Raw genomic sequence first — 16,522 nt, 5'->3', positions numbered from 1 at the left:
AGGAATCATGGGTAATAAGATGTGAATACCCTCTCCTCACAGTAACTCAGTGTGGCGTGCACCTGCTGCCTATTATTCAAACTAGAGGTAGAAAAACAAAGTACAAAGCGCAGAGGCTTATTCAACAAGCAATTTTCACTAAGGCAACGCACAATTAGGCATAAAATTTTCTCGTGTGTGTCCAAAAAAAAAGCATAATAATAAGCAGGGTCCACTTTGCTCGAAGCTGCTAGAATTGTAAATCTGCGGAAGTCGGACTAAGCTATTTTGTGAACAGGGTCAAAGCGAAACAAAGGGTCAAACTTTAGTGATGTTTTTTCTAATGTTGAGCCTTGTTTTAGTCTTGGTTTTTTATTTCTTTATTTACTGTAGAAAATCCTTTTTAGCCGTGTTTAATGTTTGTTTATCAGTTTATTAATATACAAGGGGTGGGACTGTAAAGCGTTAATATTGATTAATTAATTAGAAAGATTTGAACACGTTATTTTTTTTAACGCAATTAATCGTGTTTCCCTCGAAAACTAAATTTTTACAAAATTTTCCACTAAAAAACAGCTTATTTTAAAACAAAACAAGAAATCCAAAATCCCCTCTGAAAAAGTCTTGGTAACTCATTCATCAATAAAATGAGACCATGAATTTGAATGTAGCTCTATCCATTGTTCAGATTTCGTTGCCGAAAAGAAGAAAATTTGGGGCATTTTTAGGCATAAACACCTTGTTCTTATAAGTAAGGGATAATGTATAGAACGCTGGTCATTATCGGGAAAACAAGCACCGACAGGGCGAACCGGACCCTGACGCGAAACGGAGAGGTCCATTTCGCCCTGAGGGTGTTTATTATCCCGATAATGACCAGCGTTCTATACATTAACCCGCTTATTATACGGCCATTTGCCAACTGAACACACACAACATAAACTTCGTACACTTTTATGGAGGTCGAAAGGTTTATTTATTGACTTCCGCAACAAATAGTTCCCAAAAGTTTGCACGTTGCTCGGCAACGTTTGGCTAGGCTAGAAGCAGCAAGGCTAGCAGCTAGCCTAGCTACTTAGTTGAAGGCACAGTTGGAGTAATGGTGGTGAATCTATGAGTAAGTTGAAAGTCAGACTCACGCTAACTTCACGAGCGATTCCCCGACTTCTCTCTCAGTGACGGGACAGATAGTGTCGGAGTGATATGAAAGCACCAACTCCGTTGCCATTGGCAGCGTCATTATTTTTTTTCAGAGCTCCTTTATCAGAAAATAATGACCGGTAGAACGTTGGGAAATCCCATTCAAATCAACGGAGCTTCTACTTACGTTGTGAAGAGCCATATAATAAGAAAAGATAAAATGACAGAAAACTTGCAATGTGTTTTTTTCTTACATTTAAGGTTTCAAATTGATATCTGTAAATATATATTTTTTTCCCTATTCACCTGCAGTGTCTCGCCTCAATATGAAAATCTAAAAAACGTAAACGAAAAAGTCCTTATCTTTTCCCAAAATGGCCGCCCCCAAAGTGTATGCTTCTTGTAAATCCGCATTTCTTTGTTCTACGGATGCTCTTTGGTTGCTCTCCTCACCCCAGACCGCCCTCCTCTCTCCGGACCCCCCGCTTCATTCCCGTCTCCCCTCGTCTCCTGCCGGGTCCTCTGCTCTCTGTACCTGCTCATGCATTACTCATGTTGCGTTCAGGTATTCTGTGTGAAGTGTCCGGCTGACAGACACACACAAAGGCACACGGGGAAGCGCCGGACAGGAATCATAATGAACCAACTGTATCTGCCCGAGAACAACAGCGGGGGTGAAATCACACATGCACGAGTTTACTTTTAAGTTTGCCCGAACCCAAAACCACTGTAGTTTGGGGATGTACTTCGGAAAGTCAGCGATGTGTTTGAGGTATTCCAGTATGGGAGAGAAGTCTTGATTCAGGCACTAAAAGATTCATCCATGTCTCTTCTGAAGGCACAAGACGCCTAAAGACTGGACTGTTGCTTGGGACTGTCCACTTTCCAGTCTCTAAACTTTAACCGTTCAATAAAAGTTTGGATGAACCTCGAAGCATTGGTCGTCTAAATGAAGACACGACTTGACTTCGATAATTTCTCCACTGTGACTTTTATTAAGGGGAGACACTACAGGCAAAACTCAATTTTTTCAGTTTTCAGGTTTTGGGCCAAATTGGTCTCTGAACATCTAAGCTTTCACCCGGAAACAGAAAATATGCCTAATCTTCACAAGAACATGTTTAAATATTGCGCTGATTCAATGTTCCCCCATAGACTTATATGGGAGAACGCAATTTCAAGGCCCTTTTTCTCAAAACACATTTTTCTGTCATTGTGGCGACACTATGTACACGTCAGTCGGACCTAAAGACTTCACATTTTCCAGCCTTGGATTGAACAATATTTGGAAGATTTTTTTCAGAGGGATTTTTTATTATTTAATCCCTAAGCCCCATTTATTGAGTTTTGAATGTCAAAAAATAAGGCGAAAATTAAATTTTTTACAATTTTTTTCACAAAAAAAAAGCTTATTTTAAAACTAAACAAGAAATCCAAAATCCCCTCTGAAAAAATCTTGGCAACTGTTGCAGTTGTTTTTTTCATAATTTAAATGTAAATCTCTCGCTCGATGGACACATTTCTTGAAATCAGACAAATTTACTTACAAGATTACTTTTTGCAGTGCATTTTTAAGCTTACGATGCTTTAATCTTATATGAAAACATAAAATGACAGAAAACTTGCAATACATTTTTTTCTCATATTCATGTCAGTGATCTACGGCAGGAGTTTCAAATTGATATTTCTAAATTTAAAAAGTTCCCCTATTCACCTGCAGCGTCTCGCCCTAATTAGACGAGGACATTTTAGAGTGAATTCGACAAAAGTCACATTTGACGCTTTCTGTGTTTTGTGAAGTGTTATTCTATCCTTGCGAGACACAAACCCCAAATCTGAGCAGAAAGTGGCAATAAAAGGTTATTTATTTCTTTGTGCTCTCGCTCGCTCGTCTGGGGGGTTCGGGAGTCTGAATGTGCCTCGCGTCCCGTGTGGCCATTTCTGTCGACCGCAAACCTTCCCCGCCCCGGTGTGTGTTCACTTCTGTCCCGGTGCGTGTGTGTGTCCTGTGAGCTGGAGATAAGACACCATGGAGGAGGAGGGGGGGGAGGGGGGGGAGCAGCTCCATCTATTTGGACACAGTGACGCAGCTCAGACTCTGGGCGGCCATAAAGCGGTTTGTGTAGAATTAGCCCCAACTGTGATTTTTTTTTTTTTTTTTTTTGCCAGTGCAGGAAGTCCCTTTAAATACGTGTGTGTGTGTGTGTGTGTGTGTGTGTGTGTGTGTGTGTGTGTGTGTGTGTGTGTGTGTGTGTGTGTGTGTGTGTGTGTGTGTGTGTGTGTGTGTGTGTGTGTGTGTGTGTGTGTGTGTGTGTGTCCAGAGAGCTTTCTGCACAAACCCATCTCCTATCTGTCCGTCCACTGATAACAAAATCAATAGTAGGGTTTACAGCTCAGCCCCCACTCGTCAAAGAGAAGGGAGGTCCATCCACTTCCACTGGGCACAAACTTACAAACAATTTACTCAAGTCGACACGGCTTTTCTGCGGAGTTTGGCTGAGGAGAGCAGTTTTAATTCAGAAAACTGTCTGGCTTTTGAGGAAGTAAAGCATGTAATACTGAGACTCTGTTTTGAAAGCACATCAGTCAGCTTTATATGCAATAGAGCTCCACAGTCCCGCCCCTTTGCCGTCCTGTTGCTCCGGAAGCAAAAAATCCCCGTCTACACGGCCGTCGATTTTCCAAAAATTCAAATGCTAAGAGTTTAACGTCACCGCAAAAGCTGATCAGCTATGGAGCAATTCGTGACCATAAAATGTTTGATTTCAATCCAAAAAGAAGACGACATGTTGAAGAAAAGGCAAAGGTACAAGGCTGTGACATCATTCACTTCCTGACTATAGAAACTCCGTATCCCAAGAACCATTGCGACATCGCGCCCGCTGGTCAAGGCAACCAGGTTTTCAGCAAACACGGCCAGTTTCTTTTACTTTGCAGACAAAAGTTCTATATTATTTCACTATTAAACAATCTGAATCCTGCTAATTGGAATAAAAATGATCGGTGGTTCATTTAAGTCAGGGGTGTCCAAACCTTTTTCATGGGGGGCCGCATATTGAAGCGTACACGGGGTGAAGGGCCGTAGATCAGTAGTTAGTGCCGCAAAACCTTCGACTAGCAGAGGTTTAAATTGTGCCCCATACGTCTATTTAAGCTTAAAACCTTCATGCCAGCTCTGTCTCACAATAAAATGTTAGTTGTTCGGTTAGAATTGTATAGAATTATTACATTTCAAATAAAAAGGTCCATCTCTGGTGATGTGAACCGATACAGCAAGAGGCTGAGGGCCACCATAAATTGGTCTGAGGGCTGCATTTGGCCCCTGGGCCGCACTTTGGACACCCCTAGTTTAATTGGATAGTTGGGAACATTTTTTTAAACCATCTGACGTTTTTCTTACTATCTGTGTTAGATATGGATAAAACGTCAACTCTCTGCCTGCATTATGTTTGAATACATTGTTTATAATATGTCGTCTACATTACAATAAATAAACACGTGTGGGAACGTGAAGCTCCACCAATCAAAAGCCTCGTAGCAGATCATGGGACTCCCGAGCATCCTGGGTAATGTAGTTCTAGAACGAAGGCTCGCAGTGAAACTAGATGGATCTCAGACGTGCTTTTTTCACCTGCATCTGACTTTGCGGTCGCTTTAGAACCACAGAGCTGGATTCAGCCCGAGCTGACGGAGTTACGGAGTTAAAGACTTTATTCCAAATCAATACGGTGTCAAAGCAAGGGGGGTTTTACTTCCGGATCGGAGAGGAGGCGGGACTGTGGAGCTCTATAATGAAGGGAAACTGACTATAAAATTGGCCTACTGTCTGCAAAGTTGTTGAATTGCGATTGTTGTTGGAATAAACAACGGTCATAACTTCTAAGGTTGACCTAAACGGGTTCTTCTCGTGTGTTTTCATGAGAAGTGGCGTAGCTAAATAAAGATCTTGTTTTGATGTGGAGATCATGAGTTTGGATGTGAGCGCACAGGCCTGTAGGAATGCTCGTCCCTGTTGACTGTGCCGTGTTCCTCGTCCCCAGGCCCAGAGCGGCGCTGACACACCTGAGCTCCACATAACGCTCTTTACAACAGGGACCCGGCGCATCCACGCTTCAGGACGTCCCCGGGGTCCAGCGTGTGCTCAGGAACACATGGTGCAGACGCAGCGAGTCCCAGGGCGCTCGTCTCTAATCCACACAAACCGCATCCTCTCGAAAGGAGGTTAACCACCCTTTTTATTTGGACATGCAAAGAGCGGGGTTTTAGTTACACAGAATGGGTTTTGCATACGGTGCACACGCCTGCACAGGCCGAGAGGCGTGTCCTGAAGGAAAGAGCGTATTGCTGGGTTGCAGGTGACATCACAGCATCCTAAAGGCCTATACTGCTATGTAGAGGAAAACATATTTTGTTTTTGAGGACATTTTTGGTCTTGTACAGAGAGATCATGGACCCAGTGACTGATATTAATGATCATTTTTTAAATTGATATATATCTTTTTTAGCTACGACTTGTGAAAGTGTAATGCAGTTAATAGGAAAAACTGGCTTCTCCAATGGTCCAATGACATCATCATATTCTACAACCTGCAACCCAGCAATAGATACAGACGGCATCTCTGGAATCGCCCATATATGGTCATGTTTGAAAACAGTTAAGGGGGAAAACAATTTGGAGAAAAATCTAAACTCTCAAATTATTCAAAAAATACTTTAGAAGAAGAAGAAGAAGATCTCTATTTATATATTTTATATATTTAACAAATGCTTAATTGTGAATATAGTTTTTTTTTACTAAATAAAGATACAAAGACATGGGGAGGAGCAAAGTGGTTCAACAGCCCATAAATACATGAATAACGGAGAATGCTAACATGATGCTACATGTTAGCATCGGACTAATGCTAACGGTTAGCTAGCGCTAGCTACAACTGCCATTTTTTCACTTCTACAGAACAATCTGCTGTGAGAAAATACCCATATGGGCCCGATTTACACTGGACTTTATTTATTTGTGATAAATAAGTTAATATTCCATCAGAAAATGGCTAAAAAGAGGGAAAAATTGCGTTTCTCTTTAGATTCTATTTTCCCCCTCGGCGAAGCCACGCCCCCTTCTATGACGAGATGCCGTCTGTATAGAGCTGGTCTCTGCGCAGCACCGGTATCAAAGACTCGCCATGCTTCAAAACAGTGACCAACTCACTCAGCACATGCGCTCTAAAAAGGCTGAACTACAAGACAACTCTTCTATTTTATCACAAGTATAATCCCATATCCAATAGACTAAGCTATAGCATGTATTTTTTAAGACAAACCCAAACTCAACTGTCATGTGTGACTTCTCGGCCTAAGATCTCTCTGTGTAAGGTCTGGGGTATTGAGAAACATGCCGTGATTGTCAGTGGTATAAAAGTACTTGCCTGCAGATTTGTGACATTTGGATAGATCAGGGTTTTCCAAACTTTTAAACAAAATGTCAGAAAAATAACATTCACTGAAGACAAAGGCTCATTTGCACTAAAACTATAATTATTTAAATAGTAAAAAGGGAAAATGCATTCATAAAGGTGATCATTTAATCGTCACAGTGCATTTTAAAGGGACTATACAGAGTTTAAAAATGTTAAAATTATGTATTTTCCTCCCCCTACATGTTCCAGCCATGTCCTAATGTGTAGAATGAGCTCAGACCCGTTCACCACAACTGCCTCTAAAATCCTGCACGGTCACTTAAAAAGGTGTAAATTCCGGTCCGAATTGCCGTCATGCGCGAGCTTAATATAGAAGCTGCAGTTACAATAATAATAATAACAATAATGCATTGGTTTTATATAGCGCTTTTCTGGACACTCAAAGACACTTTACATTGCACTATTCGTTCACTCCATACTCAGTGATGGTAAGCTACTATTGTAGCCACAGCTGCCCTGGGGTAGACTGACGGAAGCGAGGTAACCAGTCTGCGCCATCGGCCCCTCCGACCACCAACCACTCACTCACGCACTACATTCACTAGGCTTCCTGGTGTTACCAAATGGTCTCCCATCCAAGTACTGACCAGGCCCTTCCCTGCTTAGCTTGCAAGGTCTGACGGGATTGGGCAGAGCAAAGGCAAATGGCCACAATACACGTTTGACCTGAGGTGGCAGTAGTGAGTATAAAATGGCAAACTTGCATCTAGCCCCTTTAACATGAGCAAAAATGCATAATATTGTAATGTATGTGTTTCATGGTGCTGCAGTAGAATCTTAATTTATTAAATACATATAACCCTCTTGGAACCGCCACCTTAACGTGGTGGAGGGGTTTGAGCACCCAAATGATCCTGTGCCCCTGGTAGGGTCTCCCAGGGCAAACAGGTCCGAGGTGATGAGCGGTTCATGAGACCTTGTGAGAGACCAACAGGCCCGGTTTGAATCGTGAGGCCGTCCTTCTGTGGACCCACCACCTGCAGGAGGAGCCATAAGGGGCTGGTGTGATGTGATTTGGACAGCTCCAACAGCTGCCCACAAGACCCGGAAAAGTGGAAGAAAATGGATGGATGGATGGATGGATACAAGAATAAAGAGCAGCCCTATGATGGGACACTCAAGAGTTCTAATGAGCGCCTGTCGTCTACAAACCCCTAAAACGTGGCACAAAGCATGTTGCTGTCAGATGAAGGGACTGATCTAAACATCACTCAGCTGCGGGTTCCCCTACAGGCAGAATCTGCAGCTGCACATATGGGAATGCAACAAACTCTGCTATGGCAATAAGCTCCTCAGTGCAGACGTGCTTGGACTGTACCTTTGACGATGAGGTCCGCGTAGTTGGACACCCCGGAGCCCCCGTCCGAGCGGATCACGCATCTGTATCGGCTGGTGCTTCTCTGAGAAGTGTCTCCGACGCTGACCGTGGCCGAGAAGCGACGGTGGTTCACGACTCTGGTCACCATCAGGGCGCTGTCTTTGCCGTTCCACTGCTGCAACACACACAAGCAAATCCTCAAATTGAAAAAAACGCTGAGAGAACTGTCATTGGATTGAAGGAAATGACCACACACTGACAGCAGCAGCAGCCGAGGTCAAACTACGTCATTTAAAAGCATGGGGTCAGACCAGAAAGCACCGGCCTCTCACATCCAGAGCCCATCTCCGGCCTGAGTCCCGCTGTTTTGTGCTAATTTCACAGAAACATGGCTCCGTGCCCCACAGTGAACAGGGTCAGCGCTCTCCATCGCAGATGCCTGTACGGCGCAGGGCTGTGCCGCGGAGAGAGAGCCCCATGTGGCCTCAAACATGGCACTGGAGACGGGAATGCAAATGAGAACATCACACGGAGGAGCTGCTATTCATTTCCCCGTCTCTCATAAGGGGTTACTGAAGGAAATGGTAAATGCTTTGACTCTTTGACTCTTGGATGGCACAGGCAGTTTTCATTTTATTCATGTCATTTAAGGTTATTATAGAGCATGTACGGTGACGGGTTCTGAGTTCATCTCGCTAGAAATAAGAAAAGTGAAAAATGATCCTGGTGCCATTGGCAGATAAATCGACTTGAAATAAAGGCACCATGTGGAGTCAGAAACATCTCAGGACAAAGTGACCCACCTGAACCCAGAGCTTGTCGTTCTGGGACCACTTTCCTCCAGCCGTGCACTGGAATGTGGCGTTCTGTCCCACGTTCACCTCCACGTTCTGGAGACGCAGGAAGTGAGGAGCTTTACCTGCCAAGAAGCAAAACAAACGACCGGAAAAGTAAATACTTGAGCGAGCTTTAATAGAAGAGAGTGTACATATGACAGAATACGTGAGAATAATCAGCACAATCATATGGCTTATCTTAGACAAAAATGACTTGCTTGAATTGCTTGAACCTGCAACCCAGCAATAGATTGTTTTCAGGTTCTAGAATGTGATGATGTCACAGGACCCAGTGGGGGGAGGAGCCAGTTTTTCCTATTAACTGCATTACACTATAACGAGTAGTAGCTAAAAAGAAAATGTATGAATTACAAAAATGATCATTAATATCATTGACTTGACTATTCTTTGGTTAATATCTCAGTCATTACTGGAGGAATCCAAATGAAACACAAACTGTCACACAGTTCATTGTTTCCTCTTCAAGCACACAGGAAGACATGTCCAATTATTTTCTACGAAAGGCGTCAAAAAGTGGTGACAATATTCGAAAGCATGAGCGTGATGTTGGTCAGTAGAAAGGACTTTCAGAAATAAAATAACATGTCCGGTTTGTGAATCCAATCACTATTAAATACTGATGAGGAAAAACACTTGACCATTTTCGCTTTGGAGATTTCTTACAAAAACTGTATCTTTCCCATAACGTTGTATTGGCTCCTGCCACACTATGACATCATCACATTCTAAATCGTGAACGCCACCTATCGCTGCGAATCCCATGATGCTTAATAAGTTTTCACTTCAGCCTAAACCCTTTCGGTCGTGTTGTACACAAAGAACTGGAAATGTTTTTACGTTTAAAGGAATGAATGAACTGACCGAATAAACTACTACTACTACATTTCCAAACTATTATCAAATTTCAAGCACATTTCAAAATGTCATTTATGGAAGATGAGATGTCATTTTATCAATTTTCCCCTGGTACGGTGTTTAGAAATACTGTAGTGTAAACACATGGGGGAATGACAATCTTGAATTAAGATTCTTTATGTTGAATTTGAGTGGGATTGAACTAATATAAGATCAGATAAAAAATGCCAATGCTGTGGAACGATCAGAAATCCCAGTTGAAATATTGATTTTTCACTTGAAATGACACAAACGTATCTGAATTAAGAAAACCTGCACATTTAATCTCCTAATTCAAGTAAATCTGTGTCATTTCTTCCTTAAGAGGATTTTTCTTTGTCCAGTGTAGGAACTTTTTTCCAACTTTATAAACCTGACGCTTCACTGGTGTAAAACGATGACTAACAGTTACCACTGGCGTTATCCCAGCAAACCCAAACTTAATAATTCAAGTGCTTTGAGTATCTACGTAGGTGGAAACAAGCTTTGAATCAAGCACTTTTTCAGTTCAATAAAGAGAAAAAAACATGAAAACTTGTCAGCGCTTTAACTTTCCAAAAAGTCTTCCACCAAAGTGAGTGAGACGGCGAGTCGGGGTGAAAAGTGCAGTTTTGTGCTGCCGTGAGCAGACTGTCCGGTCGAGGACGGGGTCAGGTTTGAGTGATGAAGGCCCTGGTCTGGTCCTTCTTCTCTGTTCAGTGTAATCTGTCTCCGGTCTGTGCAGGTGTCTGGGTGTGTGTGTGTGTGTGTGCGTCTGTTTATGTGTCTGTGCGGGACCGAACACGCCGGGCTTCGCGGGCGTCAAACTTACGGCACGGATGAGCCAGGACACGGATGTCGTCGACGGCGATGAACCCCGGGTGGCCTTGTACCGACACGGCTTCAAAAATGACCTGGAAAAAAAAAAAGGAGAGGAAGACGAGATTAGCTTCGGCGCGGCGGCTCCGACGGCGGGACCTTCGGGGGAATTCGCTTGAACTCGGTGAAAGCTCCGTCCTAACATCCGCCTGCCGCTCTCCATCTGCCGCACACAGATGGGGCTCATGCCTCAACTCGGATCCGCTGTGAGAGTTCTTCCGCTTTATTCAAGGTTTAGACAGGCAGAAGCAAGTCAGATTTAATGCTTTTTTTAATGCCCGAAACGCGGGAAAAGATCTGCGGATGTTTCATCTTTAAGGATATGCAAACATTTGATCAAACAGAGGAAAGAGCTGGACAAAAGAGGCAACGTTTGACCTCTTAACTCCCACCTGAACGGATCCTATTTTCTCCAGTTTGGCTTTGCCCTAATCAAGAAGCTTCTTAGGAAAAAAGCACCAAAATAGCCACAAAAAATGAGAAGAAAACAAGGATGTAAACGCAACAAAAATGTGACAAAAATTCAACAAAGATGTGACAAAAACTCAACCAAAGATGTGACAAAAATGTGACAAAAATTCAACAAAAAATCAACAAAAACTCAACCAAAGAGTGACAAAAATGTGACAAAAATGTGACAAAAATGTGACAAAAATTCAACAAAAATTCAACAAAAACTCAACCAATGAGTGACAAAAATGTGACAAAAATGTGACAAAAATGTGACAAAAAATCAACAAAAAAATCAACAAAAAATCAACAAAACTCAACCAAAGAGTGACAAAAATTCAACAAAAATGTGACAAAAAATCAACAAAAAATCAACAAAAAATCAACAAAAAATCAACAAAAAATCAACGAAAAATCAACAAAAAATCAACAAAAAATCAACAAAAAAATCAACAAAAACTCAACCAAAGAGTGACAAAAATGTGACAAAAATGTGACAAGAACTCAACAAAACAGGCAGAAGAGGAACATTCACTTTTTCACTCACAGCAAGACCCTTTTAAAAACGTCTCTTGGTATCGGTTAATATCAGATATCGACAGCTACTCAAACCCTCGGTATCGGAAGCAAAAAACTGGATCGGTGCATCTCTATTATAAATGCAATAAACATTTTACAGAGGGGGTGCTGAGTTGTTTGTTATGTGATTTTGGGGGTCGCAGCCTGGAAAGTTTGGGAACCCCAGTTTAAGTTTGGATAAAAATGGTCCGATTCCCTGCAGTTCCGCTCTACTGCTCGGTCCCTGTCTTTGTCTGGGGTCAGCGGTGCGGGGCCTCACTCATCGCCCCGGTGTCTGTCAGGACTGTCACAGAAACACAATCAGGCCCAGGCTCAAACACGTCCACCGGGATTCAGTCTGCTCCGCTCCCCCCGGACAACTGTCTCTGTCCCAAAGTTTGACTTGACTTATGGTTCAGTGGGCCACATTTTTACAGAAAATATATATATATAATTTACCTCCTTTTTGTGAGGGGGGCAGTGTATGGACGGATTAAAGGAGGACACAAATCAGGTATAATGCCTTTAACCCCTTAACTCACACCTGAACTGAGCACATTTTCTCCAATTTGGCTTTACCCCAATTCAAAAGCTTCTGGAGAAAAGGTGTGAAAATAGTGACAGAACTGAGATGAAAACTTGGACAAAAAAGTGACGAAAAATCGACGAAAAAATGACAGAAATGTGACAAAAAATTATAAAAATGTGACAAAAATATGACAAAAAATTATAAAAAATTGATGAAAAAGTGACAAAAAATTTACAAAAATGTGACAAAAAATGATTAAAAAAAATGTACAAAAATGTGACAAAAAATGATAAAAATTGATGAAAAAGTGACAAAAAATGATAAAAAATGACAAAAATGTGACAAAAAAATGTTAAAAATTGATGAAAAAGTGACAAAAAATGATAAAAATTGATGAAAAAGTGACAAAAAATGATGAAAATGTACAAAAATGTGACAAAAAATGATAAAAAATGATAAAAAAGTGACAAAAAATGATAAAAAATGACAAAAATGTGACACAAAATGATACAAAATGACAAAAATGTGACAAAAAATGATAAAAAATGACAGAAATGTGACAAAAAATGATAAAAATTGATGAAAAAGTGACAAAAAATGATTAAAAATGACAAAAATGTGACAAAAAATGATAAAAATTGATCAAAAAATGACAAAAAATGATACAAAATGACACAAATGTGACAAAAAATGATAAAAAAAAATTGATGAAAAAGTGACAAAAAATGATAAAAAATGACAAAAATGTGACACAAAAATGATACAAAATGACAAAAATGTGACAAAAAATGATAAAAAATGATAAAAAAGTGACAAAAAAGGATAAAAAATGACAAAAATGTGACACAAAATGACAAAAATGTGACAAAAAATGATAAAAAATTGATGAAAACTGACAAAAAATGATAAAAAATGACAGAAATGTGACAAAAAATGATAAAAATTGATGAAAAAGTGACAAAAAATGATTAAAAATGACAAAAATGTGACAAAAAATGATAAAAATTGATCAAAAAATGACAAAAAATGATACAAAATGACACAAATGTGACACAAAATGATACAAAATGACAAAAATGTGACAAAAAATGATAAAAATTTGATGAAAAAGTGACAAAAAATGATAAAAAATGACAAAAATGTGACACAAAATGATACAAAATGACAAAAATGTGACAAAAAATGATAAAAAAAAAAAAAAATTGATGAAAAAGTGCCAAAAAGTCACAAAAATGTCACAAAAAATGATTTTTAAAAAAAGTCACAAAAAATAACAAAATTGTGACAAAAACTGAAGAAAAAGAAATGAAGAAAAAAAATACAAAAAAGTTACAAAAATTGAGTTGAATACCCCCCAAAAAATGATGGAAAAAAAATCTGATGACATGAGGAAAAAGATCCATTTAGATGATTTTGTAGATCTTAGCTTTCAAATGAGGCGTTACACTGGTCTACAGGATTTGGGTAAAGCTGAACTGGAGAAAATGCTCTCGGTTCAGGCGGGAGTTAAGAGGTTAAATATTTACACGTGAAACCATTCTCTTTATGAAACAAAGCCAGTGCATATGAGTGAATACGTTAGCTTTACCTGGTAAGAGTTGGGCCAGAAAGTGGAAATGGCCAGTTCGGCTTTGACCCATCCTTCAGTGACTGTGTCCGAGGTGTTCCACACGGGGTTCCCCTGAGCTCCTCCGTTCACCTGCAACGACCACAGCCTCCTGTTCATTTCTCTCACGGTGCTCGCGTTCGGTTCATTCGCTTTTGACTTGAGCAGCACGGACATGCACCATCTGCCTGTCAGAGCTGCTCGGACGCTCGGCGCAGGCTGCAGTTTGTCAGCGCTGTCAGGGCTTTGTCCGTCACGCCACCACCGCACAGGTTTGGGAGTTTGAGGAGAGATTTGGGGATTTATATTTCAAAATGGCTCAGGCTCAGGACGAACACCTGAACACAATTTTGTCATGCGGTTTTACAATGACAAATAAAGCACTTAAACTGCATCAGTGACCTGGATGAAGTCTGGAGTGTGGGGACATTACTAACAAATAAACCTGATCCACACTTTTTCATTGCAAGAAAGAGTCCAGTGTTCCGTTCAAGTGGGAAATGCACCTGTGAGGAGTAACAGTCTTTGGACCGTGTTCGATGGCAAAGTAAAGGACCCTTTTGAACCATATGTTCTGAGTATTGGGCTCATCTATCAAGGAAGCACACGTCCGAAACGTCTACAGGGCCACTGGCTTTATACACACAAAACTAAAAGTGTTGTGATGCGTCTATATCGTCCTCTCAGAGCCTAAAGCACCCACATCTGATTAAAATTGTTGTGAAGGAACGCACAATGTGAAGATATCGACATGAAGTGAACATATGCCCATGCTATTTACTACTAATTGATTCCACTAAAATTGCGCTTTTGATTCGATTGAGGTCACTTGTGCAGCGAACACACACACGAACACAAACACAAACACAAACACAAACACAAACACAAACACAAACACAAACACACACACACACACACACACACACACACACACACACACACACACACACACCTTTGTAATTGTATTTTAGTGAGGACACACATAGACGTAATGTATTACCCAGACCTTAATCCTAACCTTAATCCTAAATGAGGACCACCCAAAATGTCCTCACTTTTCAAAAATGTCCTCACACAGAATCTTGTACTTCTATCTTGAGGACACTCCTAGACATAACGTATTACCCAGACCTTAACTCTGAACCCTAAACCCCAAACCTTAACCTTAATCCTAGCCCTAACCCTAATCTAAACCCAATTCTAACCCTAACCCTAAAGCCACATCTTGACCCTCAAAAAGTCCTTCAAAGAAATGAGGACCACCCAAAATGTCCTCACTTTCCAAAAATATCCTCACTCTGTTGGTTAAAAACTAAACTGGTCCTCACAATGTTGCAATTACTAGAGCACACATGCACACACACATGTTTGTAATGCTATCTTAGTGATAATGTATTACCCCAGGGGTGACCAAAGTGCGGCCCGGGGGCCAAATGCGGCCCTGAGACCAATTTTTGGTGGCCCTCTGCCTTTTTGCTGAATTGGGACACATCATCAGAGATGGTCCTTTTTATTTGAAATGTAATAATTGCACACAATTCTAACCAAACAACTAACCTTTTACTGTGAGACAGAGCTGGCATGAAGGTTTTGAGCAGAAATAAAGGTGTGGGGCGGAATTTAAACCTCTGCTAGTCGAAGGTTTTGCAGCGCTAACCACTGATCTATGGCCCTTCACCTTGCTTCAGTATGCGGCCCCACAGGAAAAAAGTTTGGACACCCCTGTATTACCCTAACCCTAACCCCTTAACCTTAATTCTAACCCCAACCCTAATCTTAACCCAATTCTAACCCTAACCCTAAAACCACATCTTGACCCTCAAACAGTCCTTCAAAGAAGTGAGGACCACCCATTTTCCAAAAATGTCCTCACTGTGTTGGTTAAAAACGTAAAACTGGTCCTCACAATGTCGTAATTACAAGAACACACACACACACACACACACACACACACACACACACGTTTGTAATGCCATCTTAGTGAGGATATTCATAGGTATAATGTATTACCCTAACCCTAAGCCCCTAACCTTAATTCTAAACCTAACCCTAATCTCTCACACACACACACGGACGCGCACAGACCTTGACGTAGACGTTGAGCGTCCCGGGGCTGGCTCCGTCCCGCGACGACAGCGAGTACAGGAAGTCGATGCAGTGCGTGTCGTTCTCCTTCAGGGTGGGCATGTACAGGTGGGCCTTCTGTCCCGAAGCTCTGCCCGACGCGTTCACCACCATGTAGGAGCCTGACGAGGACAAAAACACGTCATTGTTCTGGTCAATACAAACTCTGAAGAAGTGCATAGGTCTTTCTTTGCCGCCCAACACAAAATTCGGCCTGTGTTTTTCCCGAGACTTTTACGACACGGGGAGTTTTATGGCCCGGCTCGTCCGTTTGGGCCGGTGCCACGGGTTGAAATGCGAGCGGCGAGACCGAGAGACGGAGTTAATCTCGCAGGTTCATAGCTTCAAGATGTTTTATAATCAATCACCGGCGGAGACTGAAGGTGTGTGAACCGGAGCGGCAGCCGCGAGTTAAAGGACGACTCTACTGTAGAGTTTATTATGGAAAGGATTTATCGCCGCTCTTTAGCCGCGCTGGCACCGACCTCGGGACATTTTCTCTGACGCAAATGTCTACAAGCGAGAGCGCCGCCGGCTTCAAAAGACACGCCGCATAATCACAAAGATAAAAGTCGAAGTTAAACATATGTGTTCATTTCAGAGAGAGAATTGAAAGGATGTTCAAAATCTAGAAATATGCAAACGATAGATACAGACGGCGTCTCTGGAATCGCCCATATATGGTCATGTTTGAAAACAGTTAAGGAGGGAAACAATTTAGAAAAAAATCTAAAC

General features: G+C 41.5%; 1 protein-coding gene across 7 annotated transcripts in view; it reads right to left on the bottom strand.

Annotated features, from left to right (window-relative positions):
* The window catches only part of ptprt (protein tyrosine phosphatase receptor type T), a 339,518-nt gene that overhangs the window by 261,800 nt on the left and 61,196 nt on the right, over window positions 1-16,522 (bottom strand). For all 7 annotated transcript variants that reach the window (XM_079579208.1, XM_079579213.1, XM_079579209.1 and 4 more), the window contains exons 3-7: window positions 15,749-15,909; window positions 13,646-13,756; window positions 10,474-10,555; window positions 8,715-8,830; window positions 7,912-8,086 (exon numbers count right to left, since the gene is read on the bottom strand). In XM_079579208.1, the coding sequence (XP_079435334.1) occupies window positions 7,912-8,086; window positions 8,715-8,830; window positions 10,474-10,555; window positions 13,646-13,756; window positions 15,749-15,909 (645 nt within the window). The remainder of the gene's footprint in view (window positions 1-7,911; window positions 8,087-8,714; window positions 8,831-10,473; window positions 10,556-13,645; window positions 13,757-15,748; window positions 15,910-16,522) is intronic.

The sequence above is a fragment of the Gobius niger genome, assembly GCF_951799975.1.
Source record: "Gobius niger genome assembly, chromosome: 20".
NCBI lineage: Eukaryota > Metazoa > Chordata > Actinopteri > Gobiiformes > Gobiidae > Gobius > Gobius niger.
Note: the sequence above shows the minus strand (reverse complement) of the source record. Positions and strands in the feature narration are given on the sequence as shown.